This window comes from Cyanistes caeruleus, chromosome 2, assembly GCF_971803275.1.
Source record: "Cyanistes caeruleus chromosome 2, bCyaCae1.hap1.1, whole genome shotgun sequence".
Classification (NCBI taxonomy): Eukaryota; Metazoa; Chordata; class Aves; order Passeriformes; family Paridae; genus Cyanistes; species Cyanistes caeruleus.
Window position 1 is genome coordinate 61,600,817 of NC_141702.1, and position 23,814 is coordinate 61,624,630.

At 40.6% G+C, this 23,814-nt stretch overlaps 1 protein-coding gene across 1 annotated transcript in view; it reads right to left on the reverse strand.

Moving 5' to 3' along the window:
* Window positions 1-23,814, reverse strand: part of AIG1 (androgen induced 1) — a 122,800-nt gene that overhangs the window by 9,856 nt on the left and 89,130 nt on the right. The window contains exon 4 of the mRNA XM_086869165.1: window positions 3,460-3,575. Coding sequence (XP_086725291.1) covers window positions 3,460-3,575 — 116 coding nt within the window. The remainder of the gene's footprint in view (window positions 1-3,459; window positions 3,576-23,814) is intronic.

Sequence of the window (23,814 nt, forward strand, 5' to 3'; positions counted from 1 at the left end):
GTCTCCCTCGGTGAATCTACAGAACTCTCCTAATGTCACTTCAAGAGAAACTTTATTCGCGAATGAAAGTTTAAAAGCTCTTTAAATAGATTTATAAAAGAATTAAAGAATGAATCAAGTCCAAGCTTGGCACATGTGGAGGCAGCTCCTAGTGGATTTGAGATAGCAATAAGAGAGCAGATCAAGTATTTTGCTCCCAAACATGCAGCCCAGCATGACTACAGCAACGGAGTCAGATTTTTAGGGTCTGTTTTTTTTTGGCATCCTGAAGTGCTCAAAAGTATAGGGAAAAAGAAAACCATTTAAAATAAATGTACTTGTTTCAGTTTATTTTAGGGACATATTAGGCTCTGATATTAGTTACCATGAGGTCATTCTTATTACAAGGAGCAGCACATTTCTGGCTCTTTTCTGTTCCTTGACAACCAACTCCATAAACTCATTGGCAGAATTTTCTGGTAGTACTGGCAAACGCTCTGATTTTCTTAGCACTGTCTAGATTTAACAATTCAGTACAAACTGCGACCTTTTCAAGCCATGCTAAATAAAGCCAATAGGCTTTTCCCATCTTATCCCATGGCCTCGATCCTGAAAGTCCATGTATGGTCTGCAACAAGCAATGCAAGTCTCTGAATGCTCTGCCTGGGCACAGTTCCTTGTGAGCTCCCCTCTCACAGAGAGTGCATGAGCTAAGTGTGCCTACTCTAAAACTCTTTGACTGAAGGGAGAGAATGCAAAAATAAAGAAAGAAAAACAGAAGAAGATTTTACTCTTCAAGATAGGATGTTTCTCAGAAAACAAGTCTTTGAATCATGCTCAGGAGGTATCCAATTTCAGTGATGCTATTCAGAATTGTTTGCCAGTTTTCTTATTTACCAATTATACTTAAAAAAGCACTTGCTATTCTACCACCTCTCTCATACATAACAGATTCAGTCACATACAAAACAAAACAAGCTTTCCTCTACTTGGAATTGAAAAAAGCATTCACAGAATCAAACCTAAACAACATCCTCCTGTATGTTCCTTTCCAGTAAAAAGTGCAACACAATACATAAAACATGTAGATGTTAAGGAAGTTTCAGCTGAGATGGGAAGAAAATTCAAAATTCAAGAATAAAACATAGAGAACATCTGATTAGCAACTGTCTTCACTTTATTCTGAGAGTTACAGTGAATACACTTCTGCTGAGGGAAAAATGGAATAGGCAAAAGGACAAATTCTCAAGTGGCAGATCCCTAAATTCTAGTTAAAAATCCATGAAACACAAACTAAGTCCCACAACAGGACGCATGGTCAACCTTAGGTACAAAGGAAGGAAGTTTCATCAGGCTGTATGGAACTAGGTGATTTGCAGGTATAGTCTCATTTTAATACACTGTGCTAACCTTGAGGATTCTGCCAACAAGGACAACAAATCCCAGTTTAGCAATTCCAAGTCTTGTGAGTGATTAAGGTCTCTACTGCAATGTGGTCACTTGGCAGCAGGAAGACAGTAGATTTCAGCTTTGAAAAGAAGGCACACCCTGAATGAGAGGGATGATAAACTTCTCACTTTTCATACTTTCTGGTAGATTTTTCCAACCTGTGAATAAGATATATCATATTGATATAATGGGACCAAGATTTGGCTTGCAGCCTCAAGTACATCTTGGATAGAGTCTTCAATAGCACTGCAGGCTGAAAACATGCAGAATTCGCAAGTGATGGCACAGTGTAGCTTTTGTCTGCCTTCACTAGCCTGCAAAGGCCTCCTTCCACAACAGTAGAAGAAGAAACGGGTTGTATGTGCATAATTAATAGGATGAACTTTTAAGATTGTCTCATCTCATTTAAAGAGAAATCACAACTTGGAAGAACATGAATCAATTGAGAGTAGCCATACCTGTTTTGGAAATAATATATGTGTAAGCAAAACCAATAAACAGCAAAAGCAAAGGGAGATGACCATAATCTGTGCTTGAGTAATTATTAATGCAGTAATTATTTAATGCAGAATCTTCTTCTACCGCTTTACTTGTCCTACAGTTTTCTTTAACCTTGTAGCTGCAGGACACAGATGCACTGTAGTAAGCAGTATCAAGGTAGATGAGCATCCCACTGGTACTGTAACAGATTCTTAAAAGATTTTAAGGCACATCTGGTTTTATTTCACTTGTAAAGCTGGATTGTTTCAATTTTAAATTCTTATTAAATACTATTGCATGTGTCTACTTAGATGATTTTGAGAAAACGGGAGTTGCCAAAGGAGGTCATGCCATAGGTAATCTGTCAATCTGTCTCCAGGCACCATTAGAGGAAGGTCAAGAACTATCACAGTTAAGCATTACTATATATGGGTTAAAAGCATAGTTATTTTTTTCCTGAAGGAATAATCATGTGCCTTTTTACATGAGGCTGCCCTTATCTTACAATTACAAATATTATTCTTCTTTAAGAAGTGTATGTATGTTTTTAAGAGCAAACGGCAGAATGTGGCTGTTGTCCTGGGACACAACACCCCACTTCAGCTGGATTAATAGCGTTGTACAATCACTGAGTGTACATGGATATGTATGAATAATGATCTCTCTTTCACTGGACCAAAGGCATAAATTGCATAGTTGAAGCAGTGTGATTGTACTGCCTTGAGACCATGTTACTATCACACTAGTCTTATCTCGGTTGGTGGAAACTTTGGAAAATACATTCTTAGTTGAGAGAAGGATGTTGTGAAGTGAAAAGAAAGAATATGAAATGGGGGTCATGAAATGCAGAAAGGATAAAGGATAGATAGCATCAAAGGAGAAATATAAATAAAACAAAGGTTTAGTGAAAAATAAATACCAGGGTGGCCAAAGTATATTAACTCTGTCACGCAAGTCAGGTCCTTGATTAGAAGCTGCCCAAAGACTTAATTTAATGTTGTACAAGAAAGATTATTTCTGTTTTAGTTTAATTTCTCACCAGCATTTCCATTTCTTAAAACAAACTTTAGAGTGTTTGGATTACTGACTTATTTTGTAATCAATTTTACAGAAATAATTAACTAAGAATTAACTAAGAATTTATTAACTAGTAAAGAAAAAAGACAGTGTTCTATCTTTTCTGTTGCCACTTAAATACTGATGCAGGAAATCATTTGCCTATTCTCAATTTTATTTGATAGAACAAAAACCCCAAGCAATAAAACTAAGGTCCAAGGAAAACATTTAGCTTGAAAAAAGGTTGAAAAATGTACCCTTGGAAAGACCACTGCTTACATGGGATTGTTCAACAAATTCCTGTTGTGTGAGGTTTGGCATATACTTTCTAAAAATACAAGCATCTGGGGAAACCAGACAAAGCCCAGGTCTTGGACCAAACGAGGCATGCAGCGTGAATCTGTTAGCGATTATATCCATAATGAAATATGTGCCCAAATTTAGCAGTACAAAACCCCCAATACAATGTGGAAACACAGCATGTACAGCCCTTACCATAAAATATAGCCAACAGCGAAGGTGCACACTGCAGCCAGTCCACAGCTCCTGCTGGGATACTGATGATATGTTGTTCTCATCTCGATTAATACAAAGGGCAAAACTGTTGTGTGCTGGAAAAGAAAACCAAAACAATGGGGAAAAACAGGTGATACAAATGGTTCTCTATATTTTCACTTCAATTCTACAGTAAGAAACTTAATCACAGATACCTGAAGACAATTCTTGATGGTTAGAAAGACAAGGTAAAGTAACTATAAAATTGATCAATAACCCAACCAGTATCATCTCTATGATGTCCAATTGTTCGAGAGAGCAGAGGAAAACTGAGTAACCAGAATGTGCTTTTCCTTTTGTTCAGGAATCCAAGGCAGATACTCAGTAAGTAAAAAAGGAAATGCGTCATGAAGGGACACAGGTCCCAACCCCAGTCTGGCCCTGCAGTTGCTCTATGATGTCTGCCATGTCACTTCAGTTATTTTGACCATTCTAGTTGGAAGGCAATGCATCTGGTTTTCAGAGACTAAGTACAAAGAATGCCAAATGAATGAATATAAATGGAGATACTTAATGCTTCTGAGATTTAGGTTTAAATGTATTTCAATCTGGGGACTTAAAAACAGGAGACATATTTTCAAATTATAGCATCAATACCTCTGTTCTTCCATCTGCAAGACAGAAGCAATTATATTCAGAAAGGTGTTGTGAATCTTAATTTGTTAGTTGTGCAAAATAGTTTTAGATTCCCAAATGAATCATATGAAAGCCTAAGCTGTAAAAACCATTTTCAGCCACTTGTCTTTATTTAGCTGTGAAACTCCTTATTTTGTTATTTTCCCATACACATTTCCTACACTGCCCTTCTGAGAAGGCCTGTTCATCCAATTAATGTCAGCAGCATGAAAAACTGCATCCAGCCTGCCCCCAACACTCAATGTCTACATTTCAGAGTGCTGGCAGGCATGAAAATATACATAAGAACAAATGTCCCAGGAAATAAACCCCATAATTTCTGAATATACAGCTCACTTAAGACCAGCACTAGTGGTGACTGAAGAAAGATACCCTGCCTTGCCTCCATGGGGCCAAGTTTTTGCTGGCATCTAAAGGGAATTACTTCAGTTGAGAGCATAGCTCTAGGGCTTGGTAAGATTGACTGTGAACTCTGCCCACTCCGCAGGAAGGCCTGGAGGTGTAAGGATTGCAAGGGTAGCCTGAGTCCTAATGCAGGTTCAGTCCTTTGCCAAGTACTTGATCACCAGCTGGAAAGTTATGGCACACACTGGCCACATTCTGCCATCATATAGCTCTGGGGGATGCTGGAGGGTCACATTTTTAAGTTTGCAATAATTACAATGTGAATTTCACCTGCGTGCAGATAGGAGAGGCACGGAATAGAAATATCTTTATGTGGATTACAGGTTCAATGGAGAAGAAACACAGTGGGGTCTAAGCCTTTAAAAACTGCAAAGAAGAATGGTTTGAATGGGAAATGGTAAGATAAAGGAAATGCTCTTGCTAAGAGATGTAACATAATTGAATTGGGTATCTGCTCTGATTTTCAAGGCATTAGTAATTAATGACTAGCATTTGAAGAATGTCAGGTGGGTAATGCAGCAGCTAGGGAAGCTTTCAGTTTCTTCATCTTTTAACAACTTGTTCCACCCCCATCCCTTTAAATGGTATAAATCAGCATCAAGGGAATGCAGAGATGTTTTACATGTGGTCTGCTATAAAGATGCCCACCATTAGATGAGAGGTCTATGAGCTGCAGAGGACCTTCAGAGCCCATGAGCAGGGACTGACAGCAAAGCAGACCCTTGAGATTCACCTGCACATCTTATATGGAAAAGGTCTCCAGGAAGAGAGATCAGTGCTTTGCTCTGCAGAGCTCCCAGAGCAGAGCAGCTCGAGGCTGTGCAAATGTCTCCTGCCCTGCCCCTGTAAATTATTCAGAGAAAAGAAACCAGAAGAAAACAACTATCAGTTCCAAACTCCACCCTTGATACTCCTTGTACAATGTATTCTTGTAATCCAGTCACTTAGTTTTAACTCTACATTCTATGGATGATTGCTGCAGAGCTTGTGAGCTCGGCTTTTCCAGGTAAATGTTTACTGCTTTCAATACTGCTTGTTGATGAGTTCATCATTGATGATAACAACTCAACAGCTTGCCAATTAAAAAGCAGTTAAAACAATTTCAGCAATCAAGCCTTAATCTAGAATACTCTTCCCCTTCCCCTCCTCCCAATTCTTGTGGTTATATAATAAAATAGGTTATTATTTTCCTAAATTCTCACTTCTGCTCTTTTCTGAAGGTAAGGGGCGAGGGGAAAAGCAGATAATGAGCTGTGCCACTAAAGAGTTTGTGTACAAAATCCTGTTTAAAGTACAGTGGAATTAGAAGTGTAAGAAGAAACTCAGAGATGTGTATCTTTAATCTCAGTCTGTTAGAGCGAATGTCAATGCTACATGCAAACACTGCAGTTTTACAAATTTGGAGTATGAACTTTGGTTTAAAACGCTTTTGTGAAAGTGCCACTCTAAAAAGCTGCTTCAGATCCTTTACCAAACCACAACCAAGATAAAATTTCCTTTCTCTGCATTTCAGCTCCTCCAAAAACCTTGATTTAAAAAACATGAAATTTTGTAGTCTGGGATACCTTCTATCCAACACTGCCAATTAAAACTCTAGACTGAAACACAGTGAAGATGATCAGGGGTCAAATGTGCTTGCAGTGGGATCCATCAGGGCTAGGTATTCTGCAGGGGCCCTAAGATTTCATATCCTCTAATGTTTTTGCCACCTGATTTCTGAATAAACAGGCCAGTGGGAATCTGAGGCTTAGAGAGAAAATAGCATTGATATTTCCCTGACCTGCCTAAAGATCACGCTGTGCCGATCAAACATACCCAACTGGTACCTCTGGGACTGATCCCTTTTACTTACTGGCACACTGGGGGACAAAACCACATTTCTCACCTTGTTTGCCAAAGTATCTCCTGAGGCTTGCTTGCTTCACAAAAGACTGAGGAATGAGGAAGTTCAAATAACAAGGAGGTTTAAACAGTAAGGATGATTAGCTGCTCTAACAGCTTTCCAGTAGTTGCCATTTTGCACCATGAAAAGTTTTTAAAAAAAGAACAAATATATAATTAGAATATAATGACTGGTATAATAGCAGTAATCTACGCTAGCACTACTAATTAATGCTATATTGATAAGGCACTTTCAATATGGACTAAGTAGTTACAAGCAAAACCATATTTTTACCTAGACATCCTATTCTCCTCCCACTGAGACCAGCTGCCCCTGTGAGATAGTTTTGCCTGTATGACTGTGCTGACACAAGAGGCTTGTGCCGAGCACTGCTGTGGCCACACCAGGGAGCACCATTCCCACTGTCCCAGGAAAGCAACCCTTTCTGCACGTGTTCCCTGTGGTCACCGCAGGCTCGGGGTAGTCCCCAGCCCCTTCAGCCCAGGCAGCAGTGGGGGAGATATCCAGCCACTTATCATTAGCTTGAGCTCTTAGATTGAGCTTTTTCAGGGCTCAGTAACTGCATTTACTTGCAAAATGCACCCTCTCAGCTTCTCCATCTGTGACTGTAGCGTTATCTGCAAGATGTCCTTGCAGTCACAAGTCCTTTTTTTCTCTGGAGTTCCAAGACAGCAGCCCTCAGACCCATGTTTTGCCCCTCTCTGAAGAATTCATCTGCCAAAACAACTTTGTGACCTGAAGAGTTGACCATAAGCCCCCATTACCCAGCCACGACATTGCCCTGCTCAGACTCCTCACCGCGTGCCCCTGCTGCTGGAAAGGCAGCTTTGATAAATTTTTTTGCTAGGAAGTGCTGGTCTCAACAGAGCAGAAAGCTGCAACTTCCTCTCATTCTGTGTCTACCACACAGCATTGCTTTCCAAGGACCCATCACCTACAAGTGGTGAAGAAATATGGCTTGCCAAAACTTTAACTGCTAGAAAACAGAAAGCAGCACAACACACAGAGCCTGGATGAAATGTGCAGGAAGGTTATCGTATGGAGAATCTGATCCACAGGACACAGACTCCAAAGAAGCAACCTCTGAGTGAAACTGAATTAGCACACACTATAAAAAAAGCCATCCTGGGATCTTGCAGATGGATTAATTCCTAGAGCCACTGTTGTGACTTCTTGAGAGAAATTCTGCTCATTAGTAACTCTTTAAAAGGTATTACTAAAATACATATCACCCCCACATGGTATATAGTGCCTAATTGTCATAATGACATTTGAGTCCAGAAAATCACATTACAAATATGTACCACAACCGCGGGGCTGGCTCGGGAAGCTGAGCTTTGATGGAGGACTGTGCTTCCCCATTTTAGGTGTGTTCTGCAACAGTTAGTTTAAAAAAAAGATTTTATGCAAATTAGGTACATTAACAATGAGTTCTGTAACAGTCTTCTGGCAATTAAGTGCTCGTTCTTGAAAGCCTGATGATATATTTTATCTTCCAACCAGTAAGTGGTGCTTTTTTTAACACTGGTTTCAACAGTACCTTACTTGGCCTTTTCTCCCTCCCTTAACTGTGTTTTAAATGGAATCTTAAAACTTTTCAGAAGGTTCTAAATTGACTGCTTTATGTATTGTATAGTCAGCACAAACATGATAGTGATGTCTTCTGAAGTCATCCTCCTAATCTGCACTGACTGTCCAGAAGTACCTTTATGACAAGGAGGCATCTCAGATGCCCAGGTACCTCGCAGAAGTTCTATAGGAATGGTTAAACTGTTTGAGGATCACAAAAATTGTGATTATAATTCATTTCAACCAAAAGACTGCGACTTGTTTCTCAATTTGATCAGACTAAAAACTACAAGGGTATAGGACATTTTAGTTCAGTGGAGATACTGTGCACCTCTGAGGCCTACATCATGATATTCATTTTCTTAAGGGTCAGTGAAAGCTCAGTGACAAGAAAGGAGGCCTTGCAGTTTTGGTATCCACCAGCAAGTTAACTGATGGACTGGGAGCCTCCTGGGACTGCTGGTGTGCTCTGCAACAAGGAGACTGCAGACAGGTTTTTACCCACAGAACTTGTGCAGCCTGGGACCTGGAGGGTTACATCTGCCACCCAAAGCTGTGTCCACTTCAAAGCCTTCTTCAATATCTGTGAGGGGAACTACCCTGCAGCACACTGCCACTGTGCCTGGGACTTATGCTGGTATAAATTTGGCAGTGCCCCCCTTCATTGCACCCTTCTGTGCAAAGTCCTGTGTTTTCTGGCTGCCTCTGCTTTCTGCCTTTTACAATTTGTCTAGAAAATACGTTTTCCATCAGTAGGATTTACTCTTCCCCTTTTTCTTCTGAACTCACAACAAGATTATGTTGTTAAACAGCTGATCCACATCGGAATGAGTGAAACCGTGTCTGCCACTTTTTCTTCCCTCTCAGGGGTTTGTGCAGCACCTTACGATAAAAGTTTTACAGAAACCACCAGCAAACTGACCTATGCCCATTCCTCTAAATTTAAAAATGCTACTAGTGTGTTCACCTTGGAAACCAATACTTATAGGCCTAAAAATCCCTACAGTAGTAGTCAGTGCCATTTGTAGAGTAACAGGAGCAGTAAAGTTCATTTTTCTGCCTGCTCCTAGCCAAGTACCATGGAAAATCAGATCAGGATCTAGTAAAATAGGGGCATGATTATGATTTACTCCTTGAGAAACTTCTGACAAAGGAACAGCTGGCAAGAGAGTATTTATGTGTTGTCTGAAGGATGATACCTTCTACCAAGGCAGCAGGATATCAGAACTGGGTGCATAATAAATTGGAATCCTTGGGTGAGTCTGAGCCCTTATGAGACTGAAAGCGCTGGTAGCACTTTTCCTCTTACAAATGAGAAATTATGACTATTAAATGAGACATGCTGATGCACAGGATGCACTCTGAGGCAGCCACAGACGGCTCGCTAATTGTTATGGTAGATTGGAGGGAGGAAAAAGTATTATATGATCTAAACAAAGACCAATACCTTATAATGCCACAAAACACACAAGAGCCAAAGATAACCATTTTCAATCAATATGAGAGTGTGGAGTTCTTTGAAAAGAAAATTACATTTCCTCTTTAATCTTACCCCTCTTTTCCTCTTTTCTGTAGAAAAACACAGTCGACACAGCATTCCAGACTTAAGAGGATTTGTATCACTTTCTCTACACATACCTGATGTTGACAGCTTTGTTATTGCTTTTTCAGACACCTGCCGTATATATGTGTACTGAAATAGCGGTGTCAATCTGATCTCACCCTATGACTGTACTAGTGTCAGGGAGGTTATATATAGGTGTTTATCTATAGAATTTCCACAGTGCCAATCACTAAAGCACTTCAGTGCCTCAAAAGCGTTACTAAACATACCCTCACAGCAGTCCTGATCTGTAGGAGCAGGATATCCTATCCTCATTTTGAAGAAGGGCAAGATGGAGATGGCATGCCTCACTCAAGGTCACGTAGGGTAGCTATGAAGGAATGAAGAGCTACATCACATTCCTTAGTTCCATTCCTGGGTGTTAGCCTAAGATGAGCAAGCATGTATAGAGAAATAACAAAAAAATTGTTATGAAAGCAAATCTAATCCTTCAAGTTTATTGCTCTGAGACATCTTGGCCCTTTCAGCATCTATCAGTTTTTACCCTGATTGACCCCCTGTCCCAATTCCCCTCTGCTTTTGGAGGCTTCTTCAATTGCCTCCCTTTGAGCTGTCTGTCTCTCTCTCATCTCAGCTCCTGCTGCTCCAAGCTGCTTTCCTGCAGCTCCCATCCTTAATACCTTAAGATGACACACAAAATCTTGGTCACTTGGACGTGAAACAAGATGAGGGTAGGGGCCAGACACAGTACATACAGTATAGCAAAACTATGTAAAACCAGTGCCATGTTGCCAAATGGAACAGCATTGCTACGTGTTTCATTTTCTTTAACTTTGTTTAATTCAACATAACTGCTTTTAATTCTTGTCATGTATACAGATATCATTAAACACATGCCAAGTGCAATGTCACATAAATCAACTCTCTCCTTTTGCTGGGATCCCTTAACCAGGCTTTCTCGTTCATTTTGTGCTATGCCCAAACTCCCCAGTCTGCTCCTGCCAGCAGGCACTGCTTGACCCTTAGCAGACTTTTAAAATACAAGACAATCAACAAAGTCCTGGTTCTGTGCACTCAGCCACAGCTGAGCAAACCCTGCAGACTCTAATTTATTTCCAACCTCAAGTCCTTATTTTTGCCATGAAATCCTTAAAAAAACACACTACTAACAGCTTGGAATATACACACAGGTATATCCTGTGCGAGGAGCACTCATTAATCACAGTGTTATGCAAAGTAATTTTTCTACATATTTTTCTCAGTTTATTTGCCACCTTCCCTAGAATATCTCAAAGTACTATTTGCAAAAAGGTTTATCTAGGCAAAGAAATATATTGTTGTCTCTTAAAATTATCCTTAAAATCAGTGTTTACACACACACACACACACACTTTTACATGTGTTACCAAGATTTAATTTGCATGAATGAATATTTGACTATTTTTGCAGGTCATGCTGAAAAAGTGCTTGTAAAGTCATTGAGCCTCATGTATTCCTAGCAAAAAAAAAATCACTAAAGAGAGCTTGAAGATGTATTTTACCAATGGTTTAAACAAGATTAGTCATATGGAAAATAGTATTCATCTCCCTGAAAAGTGAACTCTTTCCATACCATGACTTGAAGGCCTCAAAAGGGGGAAAATTTGTATCAATATGTTTTCTAAATCTCTTTAACTAATTTGAAAAGTTTATCAGTATATAAAATACTCTATATTAAATACTAACATCTGGCAATCTCCCAGGACTAGTACTAAGACTTTCACAGAGGGATATTTTTGGCTTCCTGATAGCCAAAGTATCCTCCTTCCAACCTGAAAACATTGGACTCTGAATCTGTCACTGATCGAGGTCCAAATATTGCTTGTACTGGGCTTTGGGCCAGTATAATTTGGGGAAAGAAATTCCACATTTGGGAAAATAATAAAAAAGCACATTATTTCTCAGTTTCTTTTTCAAGTGGTGACTCTTTGATGCTATTCGGAAATCTAAAATTTTGGAAGTGGTTACTGAGGGACTGGATTTATTGGGTGTTGTGTAGGTGAGGTAGCCAAAGGTCAAACTTTGGTCTATCACACAGAGATTGCAACTATCTGCAATGTGGTTCAAACAATTTATCTCACAGATATTGTTATTATCTTTATTTCACTTCTTTACACTGTACATGTAAACTCCTTTAACAAATAGCTCTAGAGGACGTAACCTCCTAAGCTTTTTTGTTGTATTACAGAAAGCAGTAGCAGACTAAGGTGAGAACAGTCTTACTGCTGCACCCAACACTCTGCCTCTCTGTCTCTCTGTCTGTCTGTCCAGTTTTACTGGATGTGCACTTTCCTGAGTCTCCTAAACAGCCCGTACTCCACTGCAAGGCAGAGGTGCATGCCTGTGCAACAGCCCAGGGCTAAGCTGTGTGACAGCAGCTGCACACGAGCAGCTACTGCTGAGTCACCCAATAGATGGTGATGAGCCATGGCCAGGCACCAAGGCAGCTGCTGGTCCTGCACTCTGTGCTCAGGATGCAGGAGGCCAAGGCTGGCTTTCGTGGCATCACTAGATTACTAAAACCAGGAGTGACTAAGGCACTAGCCTGTGTTGAGGTGCAGGGAAGAGGGGGTATGTTGTGGGGGAGTAGGGAAGACAAGAGGGCATGGGCTGGGTTCCTGCATTGGTTGAAAGGCAGATGGAGTAGCAGGTATGGTTGACAAACTTGTTGAGGGTGAAAATGAGTTTGTGCAGGAAGGCAGGCAAAGGACAGAGATACAGTCCTGTTTGTGGGTTTTCTAGAGCTGCTCTTCCTCTGCAAAGAAGGCACATGAGCAAACAACCTGAATGAACACCTTCTGCCATGAAAACACACTGACATTCCCTACTTGTTTTACCCATTGTATGACACACTTTATTTAGGAGAGTCATTTTGCTTCAAATGCAATTAGTTGTAAATGCTATTGTTCATCTTAAAACAACATAATTTTGATTGATAGTAAAAGCCTACACACCATAGTAAAGACAGCAATGTTGGGCACAAAGACATTACAAAATCTATAGCCTGACCCTTTAAAACCCAACTTGAACCATCAGATTTGACTTATGAGACTAGTAACAATAGTGCCTCATGCAAAAAGCATTAGGTTAAGGCTGGATCAGGCTAAGTTGCCAAACACACCCTGGCATAATTAATCAAGAATATTTCAGAAACAGATCACCTCCAAGAGGTTATTGATTTCCTGTCACGACACGTTTTCCTCATGAGGTGCTACAATGCTATGTATCTGAGATGTGCTGGTGTGTATTTTTCAGTGACTAAGCCTTGATCTATCTTCCTGGATTCCTGCCACTGGTGCACTGACATCTGCAACTACTCATGTTTGACAGTCCCATGCATGAGCTATGTGGCTTCCCACTTGGATAGGATTAGTATAGGAGACTTTCAGAATACTTCAAATGTAATTGAAAGCAGATAAATACAAGGGTCTCAAGAGGGTGGCATGCTTTTTACAAATGGAATCACATTAAATCACGTGTATAAATGCTTGGACTAAGAAAGACCTCAGTGCTAACCAGTATAGTATGCAAGAAAGCATTTGTCCTTGTTTTTAAATATGTATGAATCCTGATAACGTCACTTCTTTCTAAAATCTAAATACAGTGCATGGCTGAAGTGCAGTTTAGACAAGCATGAAAAGGTACACATTTGGGGAGAAGGGCAGGAGAAGAGGAACATGTTCAGAGACTGACAGGTGCTCTGCCTTTCACCCATGCCTGCACTAAGGCATTCATATCTTCTGTGAACCATCCCTGCCAAGAGATGAGAGCTGAAAACAACATACATAATGTAACTAAAGGTTATACTGTTATAGTGTCAAATATCAGTAAATTACAAGTGATGTTTTCTTTTAGAGCAAAATCCAACCACGTTCCTTACACAGAACACATTTCTATTTATCTGTTTTTTTCTCAGAAAATGTGGACATTGATATCGTAATCTGCAAATGTATTCTGTACATATTTACTGAATACTGTAAAATAGAAGATGCAAATAAAACTGATGTTAACACTGTTGTAAAGAGTTTATCTTTCACATTTCATTACTTTTTTAGACTCTGAACTCTGTAAACATAAGTTATCTTGCTTTAACACAGATAATGCAGAGCTTGGAAGAAAAAAAAACCTTTCAGTGGGAAATGGCCTTTCTTGCTGTCAAATACCTTTTTGAGGATTGCAGCAATGGTCAATATACAAACATCATGAGAGGACAGTGATACTGAACATATATAGTATCAAAGGGCTCCAAGATAATCAGGTTGCAGTGGAGCTCTGACATCCATAGTATTAGAGCTATGGGTTTCTCTGGGTTCTCTTGCAGATTCTGGCCTGATTTTTTCTCTTCAGTTTAATGGTGATATGCCTGTCTCTGCTTCCCTCACTTACAGCTCTGTCCCCAGCCAGGCTGATCTCACTGAGCTGTCAGTGACCTGCATAGCTTTTCTATTTTAAATGTGAAAAAGGAAGGAGAACTGGAAAAAGAACTGTGATTCTTCTCATCACATAGTAGCATTTTTCCTAGCAAGCAGAGGAACAGAAGTCACCATGTGTAAGGTCAGTTGATGCTGGGAGAGCAGTGTGTGCACAGCAGGGTTCATGTCTTGTACTCGGGAGAACACTGAAGGAAGGAAGACTTCTTACTCTGCTTGGTATCATTGCTCCTGTCATGGAGTAAAGTCCTCAAGAACTTCTGCTCTAGCCTACCAGATGAGGTCCAAGATAAATTGAAGTAACCCTTGGTTTCCTTCCCACGACCCTGATATATATGGCCTAAAAACATCGTTACTTTGGTGAAAATTGTAGTAGCATAACGCATTCTTTTGGTACCTATTGACACAGGTATTCCAGACAAAACTTCCTTTGCAGCACCTGCTCATAAAGCTGTGCAATCAGTCTTCTGTGAAGTTTTGTCATGTATGCTCCAGCTGGTCTGAGCTCTTCTGTGCTGTGTGATGGATGCCAGTACTGGGACAGAGGTCACTCACACATGCAAATGGTTCATGAAAATTTTTCTTTAAACATAAGAAACACATTTTTTGACTCTGAAGGTGATCAAACACAGGAAGAGGTTGCCCAGAGAGGTTGTGGAGTCTCCATCCTTGGTGGTATTCAAAACCTGACTGGATACTATCCAAGGCCACTGACTCCAGCTGACTGTGCTTGAGCAGAGGGTTTGGATGAAACAGTCTCCATGAGTGCCTTCCCACCTCAGCAACCCTTTGATTCTATGACCCTAATGGCCTGGCTGTTATAGTCATTGGCCTTTGTACCCAGTCTTGTCAGCCCTCGGTGTCTCTTGTTCATCTCCACTCCCTGGCCAACACTGGGTCTGTAAGAAGTTGCTGCAGTCTGTACATTGTCTTTGATACCACCCCCTTGGTTCTTGGGTAAGAGTGGAAAAGGAAGCAGAGATAAACCAACCTGACCTGTAATATTTCCACTCTCTGCCCTTCTGAAGTGTCTCTTGAGTATTTTCTCTCTCGAAGACTCTTGGTATTTTCTTAATAGAAATGTAACTCACCATTTTTTTAACTGGGGGGCAGAAAGATGTCAGAAATCCCCAGTTTCTACATGTTTGCCTCATTGTTAATGGTCACATTAATGATGTGTGAATGCGTGTTTGAAGCAGAAAATTATGGAAATGCCTGTGATCTGGGAGTGGACTAACCAGTCACTAGATGTATTTCATAATGTTAGCTATAACATTGTTCTGTTTCAGTACTCAAGTACAAGAATTGCAGCATAAACCATTTAAAACAGGGAAGATCACTACAAATGTGTAATTGAAGAAAGTTGCCTGAGACTATCTGATTTACCTTATACTGGGGAATGGTGTCTGTTGGGAATGGGAAAATGCACAATTAATTAGGAGCACTTGAACTTCTTAGCAGTGATATTTTCCACAGGGATGAAGCACTAAGGATAACCCCATTGCTAAGAGAAAGACCTAAGAAACACCTCAAGTGCATTATGCTGCAGTGCAGGTGTGGGAGCAAGCATGGTGGGCTAGGTGGGCACAGGATGAGATAAAGGAGACCTTTTCCAAACAGCAATACTGTTAGTGTATTCATTATGGGCTTCCCTAGGACATTTACTCATACTACAAATAAGACTGTATTTGCATTAAGAATTTGGAGCCACTGCTAGCAAGTAGTTAAGCACTGCTGCTCAGGGGCACCCATGTGTGTAGTTCACTTCTGCAAGTTTCTAGGCAGGGTCTTGTGCCAGTGTTATTTTCAGCAAGAGCACCTAAGTGACTGAACCCGGCCTGTGTGACTGGCAGTAACGCTGGGTAGAGAGAGGGTACATAATGTACACAGGCTCGTCACTCTTGTTTCTCCTTTGCTGCTGCTGCTGCTGCAGTGCATTCTTAATAGGTTACTAAACTTTGTACTGGCACTTCTGCAGAAGAGACCTGGCAGTAGGCTAATATTCGTATTTTAATTACTTGACCTATTGGACTGCCTTGTTGGGCCAGACAGGCTTCTTCAGCCCTATAACCAACTTCTTAATGAGCTTCACTATTGAACAAAATCAAAATAATAGGAAAAGCTTGCTGCTCTGATGTAATGTCCAAGGGCAGAGGAACTACTATAAAAAGGCTTAATATTACCTAACGGTTCTTAGATAAATCTTAACATTTTAAACAGCTATCTCTAACACATTCTCCAGTGCATAAGACTGCTTTGTTACCTCAGGAATATCAGTTACCACTTTGCCATTTTACTGCAAATTAAAGGAATGAAATAAACCAAAAATCCAAAGTTTTTAGTGAACTGGGACAGGAAGTGGAATAAGGGACCCTTGACAACCTTATAGGATCAGCTGTTAGGATTACCAGAGCATAATTCTTTGTAATGGTCTTATTAATTAAAGTAACTTCCAACTGTCAGTATGCTTTATAAAAATTCCAACTAACCCTTACAATATTTCTGTGAGACAGTAGGGAAGAAAAATAAAAACACTTGATCAGTGAAGACATGCACACAGACAAAGAAAAAGTATCTTGACTAAATCAAAGCAAAAGGCAAACCGTGATGGATTTTGAACTGGAATGCAGGTGCTGGCGATGCCTTCCACGGGGCTCAGCCCACTATAACACTCCTTTGTCAGGAGGTCGAAGTGAGAACAATATTGGTGGGAAGCGCACAGCTACTTAGGGGCATCAATGTACTGACCTCTTACATTCATGGCAACAGAAGAAAATCATGTGGATAAAATCCAAGAGTTTAGGCACCCAATCAAAGCAGATTATTGCAAAACTTTTTATTAAATGTGAGCTCATCTGCCTCTCTAAATGTCAATGCAAACAAGCTAGAGGGAACACAAAAAGGCCAGAGGAATACTTGGGTGCTTGCCTGCTAAATTTATTCTTGTTCTGGCCCCTCTCTTCTGGTGAAAGCAGAGAGCAACTGGGGGCTTTAAACCAATGGACTTCAGCTTCAGGGCAACTTAGGTTCCACAAACCTAAGCACAGGCTTAGCAGCACGTATCTTACTGGCTCATATGGTTGAGATTCAAGAATTCATGGCAAGTCTTCAGTAAAGCACATCTCAGAATGCAAAAAGGATGCAGCTCCCTGATTAGGGAGCCAGAAACATTATCATAGTATTGGTGAAGGAGTTTCTGTACTGTTTCCCATCTCCCCTTCCCAGGAGAAGTCAACAGCACCTTTAGGAATAACCACAACTCTAAAGAAGCTAATAGAAGTATTGTGTTTTAGAAACAGAACCGAGTTTTTGTAACTATAAATTATTTATAAATATATTTATATATATAAATATATTTCATATATACTGCATGTAAATAATTTATAAATATATCTATATATATATTTATAAATTATTTACATACAGTATGTAAGTGGCAGCACTAATATCTGAGCTTTGATCCTTCAGGAAACCCCTACTGATTCTTCATCTCTGCTGGTAGCTGGGACATAAGCTCCTTCCCCAGGCAGAAGGACTGAAGGAGATCTCTATTGTACTTCCCCCAGTGTACTTGACAGATGATGGACTGTTTTGGCCAAAAAATTGAGAGGCCTTCTCAGTCCTTTTTGGCCAGTAAATCCTTTTCTAAGTGTTGAAAGCTGCAGAAAATCAACTGCTTACAGCTATTTTTGTGGTGCAAGGGTTAATAGAAAAATATTTTATTTCTGTGAAATGCAAACAATGTGGATTGTTTTTTTTTTAATTTTGAAGTAAAAACAACTCTACTTTTTCCACTCAAAAATAAAAAATTGTTGAAGTATTTATTTGAGTCAATCAGAAACACCTCTACATTAAAAAGTAGAGAAACATAGAATATCCTGAATTGGAAAGGACCCACAAAGATCACTGAAGTCCAACTCCTAACCCTGCACTGAACACCCCCAAACCCACACCATGTTCCTAAGAGCCTTGTTCAAACACTCCTTGAACTCCATCAGGCTTGGTGCTATGACCTCTTCCCTGGGGAGCCTGTTTCAGTGCCCACTCACCCTCCTGATGAAGAACCTTTCCCTAGTATTCAACATAAACCTGCCCTGACACAACTTCATGCCTTTCCCTTTCCCTGTCAGTGGTCACCACAGAGATTAGGGCCTGCTCCTCTTCTTCCCCTCACCAGGGAGCTGCAGAGAGCTATGAGCTCTCCCCTCAGTCTCCTCTTTCCCAGGCTGAACAGACCAAGTGACCTCAGCTACTCTTCATACGGCTTCCCCTCACTCCATCATCATGGGTGTGAAGAAAGGTGTGAAGGCTGAAGGCAGCAATGTTGGTGCCTTGCCACGATTCCTTTGGCATGACTTTTCCAGCCCCTGTGTCCTCTGAGCTGAACTGGCTTTCTGAACTCTAACCCTAATCCTAACAATAATGGGACCTTGGTGCTAAGGCTGAAGTCCGTATCACCATGGGTCACCCAGATTAGAAAGGTGTGAAGCCAGAAATGTTGGTGCTCTGCAGAGATCCCTTTGACATGACTTCTCCAATCCCAGTGTCCCTGGAGCCTTAAGATTTCTGACTCTCTGAACCTTAACACTAACTGTAATGGAATCTTGGCACTGCTTCTGATGTCCCCAGCACAACAGTGGCCCAGACTAGAAAAGTGGGGAGGCAAAAAATGATAGTGCCATGTTGTGATTCCCTTGGCATGACTTTTCTAGCCCAAATATCCATTAAGTAGTAGGCTTTCTGTCTCTGTGAACCATAACTTTGTTTGAATTTAATATGTGACCAGCTCTGGTTGTAATATAATTGACCAAGGATGTTGAAAAATGCCCTAGTGCCTGCTAGAATTCCTTTGAGAAGAACAGATGCATGTAGTAGGACTGAAATATAGTTGTAATTGGAGGAAATATTTGGAAAATCTTGCTAAAAGTAATTTTTCATCAAGACCATTAGCACTCTATTTGTCAAAGCATTCAGAAAGCTCCTTAATTTTGTTGGACTCATTGGTAATGCTACTGCCTATGTTGGGACAGTAATAATCTCCCATTTAATAGGAAGCCACATTCTTTCATTTGGGGTGAGGATTTGTAAATGGCAGTTTATTCATTCATTTATTGATTCCAGATGTATTTAATAGCCCTTCTAACTGAAAGTGAGAAAGCAAAAATTAGATTAATTGTAATATGGCAAAAGTCTTCAGTATTTGATACCATGCTTTCTGCCCTCTAAGGACTCCTAAATCACTTCAACTACTGTTTTGGTGCCTTGGTTGTACTGAGAGCAGGGAAACCTCCAGCCAACTTCATTTGGATAAGCCACCACAAGCTGAAGTGTTCTTTCTCCTCCCACCTTTCACCTCTTTTCTCTGTAAAATCCCTTTTCCCCTTTCTGCTTCCAGCTTCACATTGCATGGACACTGCTCAGCTTCCCCATTCTCTCTCTACCTGTGCTGATGTGTGAATATGGTTAACAAAGTCTTTATCAGTGGAAGACCTGTCTGGATTTGGATAGGAAAGAAATTCCCTGTCTGTCTTCTTTATGCTCTATTCTGGTACCACACACAGGACAAGTCACTGCTTCATTCACAGCCACAGCAACAGGCAGATCTTATGGGGACAGCACAGCTATGAAGTCCTTCAAGGAGGATAGCTTATGGAGGTTGGAGAAAAATTATTATTGTTTAAGGATATTCTAGTTTAAAGTGTGGAATGGGAGAAAAGAAATTACCCACATCAGTAGTATTTTTAACATTGTGAAAGTCTTTCAAGGACAGGAAAAAAAAAAGCAGTGGCAAAAATCAAGCCAACTGGACATCCAGAGCTCAGAGAAGGAAGGCAGGCAAAGTGCAGAAGCCACTAGAGACAATGCAATGCACATCACAAGTTCAAGTTCTTGCTATTAATGTGGCAAAAAATACTTATGCTCTCTGCTTACTTCTCAATGAGGGATGGGTAACTTACCTTGCTTCTGAAGCAGATGTATGCATCGCAAAAGCACAGAGCAGATGGAGAACATGTGAGTCAAAGCACACTCTATAAACAGATATTACAGAAGTAGATAGGTAGAAGACTTTTTTATTAAGTGCTCTTAGCATTTCCTTAGAAACCTATTCCTTCAGCATAAATTTCTTTCTTGTAAGGAACCAAAAAATATTTACTTTACTGATTGCTTTCATGCAGTTATAAGTTTTGGGAGTCAGACCTACAGGATGGAAGCTCAGCACTGCTAGTGATATTTTTGGAGGATGTATGTATCTGTAGTGGGTTGATCTTGGCTGGACATCAGGTGCCCACCAAGCCAATCTATCACTCCCCTTCCCAGCAGGACAGGGGAAAGAAAACAAGATAGGAAACAATCAGAAGGTTGAGATAAAGCATTTTACTAAAGCAAAAGTTTGCACATACATAAGTAAAGGAGAAAAAAAGTTTCATCTCTACTTCCCATTGGCAAGTGATGTTCAGCCTGGGATATTCATTCCCAGGATGCAAGGCTTCAGCACTCACAGGGGTTGCTCTGGAAGGTGAACATTATAAAATAACAAATGCACCACATTCCTCCTCCCTCCCTTGGCTTTTATATCTGAGCTGAGGTCATATGGTATGGAATATCCCTTTGGTTAATTTGGCTCAGCTGACCTGGTTGTGTCCCCTCCCAGGAATTTGCCCACTCCAGTCCCCTAATGGGAGGTAAATGTTAGACAGTGCTGATGTTGTGCCAGCACTGCTCAGGGAGATGTTTTGTATTTGTATCACTCCTTCCATTTTCAACCTAAAACACAAACAATTTTAAAGTGTCATGCACCTTCAAAATAACATACATTGTTGTTTTCACCCATTAGCATGTGTCTATGAGAACTACATGGATCTTTAAATCCTGATGAAGTAGTCTGATTTCTTGAGGTATACTACTTCTTTGTAATATTTTCAGAGAGAAATCTATTGTAAGCTTTTCCTAAAGCCTACATGAAACTATGCAGTAAGTATATGTCTCCTTGCAGGTCAATTATTCTCAAGGTTTCCACTCAAAACTCTACGATTCTCTCATTTCCCTCCTCTCTTTGCCATGTTTGAGTTCTGACATTTGCTTGCTGAAAGGATGAATGAACTCAAAGGCAATGTTGCTATATTTTATCTCCCTAAAGAATGGCCAGCAAGTAAGCTTGGTTTATTTTCCTCAAAGCCACATTGCCATAATATCATCTGCATCTGCCCATGTCAGATAACTCTTAAGAGTCCACATACAAATGGAAATGATCTTTCCACTTCTATGTCTCAAATATTTTTTTTCACAATTACTGGATTACCTAAAATCACTTAGATAACCTTGGGGTTGTTTAGATATACAGGAGAATTTAGCATAACCAGGGTTTTCTTTCCAAATGTTATTTTTTAACACTTCCTCCTTTGAATCCAAAACAACTTTTTGTTATTCATCTCACTAAGCATTCGTGGATGAATGACAATTACTGAATGTCTTAGAAACAACACCTTGAAAATGTCATTCAAATCAATTTTTCAACAGCATGAGAGGCTAGGAGGTAATTCACACTTCTTTTATAATAATATTCCATAAGAGGTACTGTAGTCATCTGCCTTCCTGCCACCTCCTCCAGAAGTAAAAGATTATAAATTCACTCTGATTTAGTGCAGCCAAATGTACCAGGCAGAGAAAAACACTGCAGACAGAATATGCTATTAAGACTGGTACATTATGAGAAAACCCATCTCTATTATTGCCCCAAAACTAACTTGCTCCTTCCAATTCAGCAAAAGCATGGAAGAATTCTGCAAAGCAGAGCTGGAAAATGTCTTTCCTTCTGTAAAGAGCATTTATCCATGGACAGCAACTCCAGAAGCATCCAAACCTGATATCCTGAGCACTGCTTCTTTCTAATGAGAGAAGCTCAGAACCCTGCTTTGGCCTCCTAAATATCAGCTGCTTATTAAAATTCAGAGTTCCTCTTCCTAAAGTGGTACATACACCTTAGGGGTCCACTGAACCCTGAATCTTCAAGTACCATGACATCACTATTCCAGCATTTGATCATATCCAACTCCGTCATGACTAAAACCAGCAAGAATTCAAGCCCCAAAGCTGGGACAAAGGAGCTAGAGACCTGGCAAAAAGACTGCTTCATCCTTTCAAAGGGAAACTGAGGAATGAGGAGATGCCACCTAAAAAGCTCATGCCACAGTATCTGTCACATATCTGACACTTGAGATCAGTTTCTGCTGTTGGCACAACGTCCCCAGACCCCTAAGCCAAAGCAAGACTTGAACCAGAGCTGAGGAATGTGTGAAGAAATGAAACCCAAACTATCTACTTTCAAAGTCTGCCTGTATTACTGGATGCAGATGTGAAAAAGCACCAGCACTGCTACTGCTAAGCTAATTTCCACAGTATATTCTACATACACACACAAAGATTAAGCCAAAGGAATTAAAAAATAGAGAGAAATATTGCCTATTTCCCCATATCAGATATGCAGACCAGGCATCTTCCTGTAAGTCAGTTCCTTTCAGGCAAAACCTCTGATAAATCTTACAGTTAAGAGTGAACCCACTTTTTAGCATAACATTTGAACCCAAGCTCATTGCTTCTGATGACTTCATATGAAGGATGCTGGCACCACACAGTCAAGGACACTGTAGTTCAAGCTCCTCTCAAGGTGGATTCTGCATAATCTCTCTTCCATTTGATGTACAGAACAGCATGTACTTGCCTTGAGTCTCAGCCTTACAGGGCTGATGGAAAGGCTGTGATTATTCTGCTGTCTTAAAGGTCTTCTCCAGTTCTCCTGGTCAAAACAGTTTAACAGTCTGACCAATGTTAGTGCCTCACACAGGGAATAATTCCTCTTCCATCACATCTGGAAGCAACAAAGCTGACTTGCAGGCCAAAAAACAGCCTGACCTGTTTCAGTCCTTCTATTTTTCGGCATGTTCCAGGACAATTTCTGATCTCTGTCATGGGGTAAGAAACTCATCACACTCTCACCTGATGTAATATCCTCTTTCCCACAGTTCATCTGCAATCACTGCTGAGCATAACCACCTCTCTGTGCAGCTCCTCCCACATGACAGAAGACAGAGAGAAGGGACTTCTGTGGGCCCTAGTTTCTGGGTCAGTGCAGGGCCAGACAGGTCCCTCAGGAACATCAGGGGACGTCAGAGACTGCCCAGCCTGAGAATAAAGATGTGATGTTGTTTTGGTATAATTTTTGAAGTGACTTCTTCATATTGTTTACAGGTTTGAACCTTTCCATTATCAAAGTAGCTGAAGATTTAAACTCCCTGTGGTGCTCCCTAGCAGCACTGCAGCTATCGAGCTGATCACACATTGTCTGTCTGTCCCATTGGAGAACATTAACTGTAAAAAGAATTTTTGGCATGGCTCCTCCATACTGTGCCAGGAGCAGAAAGTTGATGCAGAGATTAGCAATCGATTTTCTAAGAAGTACCCCACAAATCAGGTCTCCTCTCTCTGTTTGCCTTCACATTTCTGCTGGAGCCTCTATAATTAATTTAAACAGATACAAGCACTTCTCCTCCTCTCCTTTTTGATGCGAGCTGTTTCAACAGACTGTGCAGCGAAGCTGCAGCAATTTCAAAGGCTTCCGCTCTCTGTGCAGAAGGGAGCAGCTGCAGGAATAGCTCTTTGAAGAGGAAATGGCACCCAATGGGACTGGCAGGCGGCTCCGAGCTGAGCTCAAAAAGCCCCCAAAGTCCTTGGGAGCATTTGAGGACATCAAA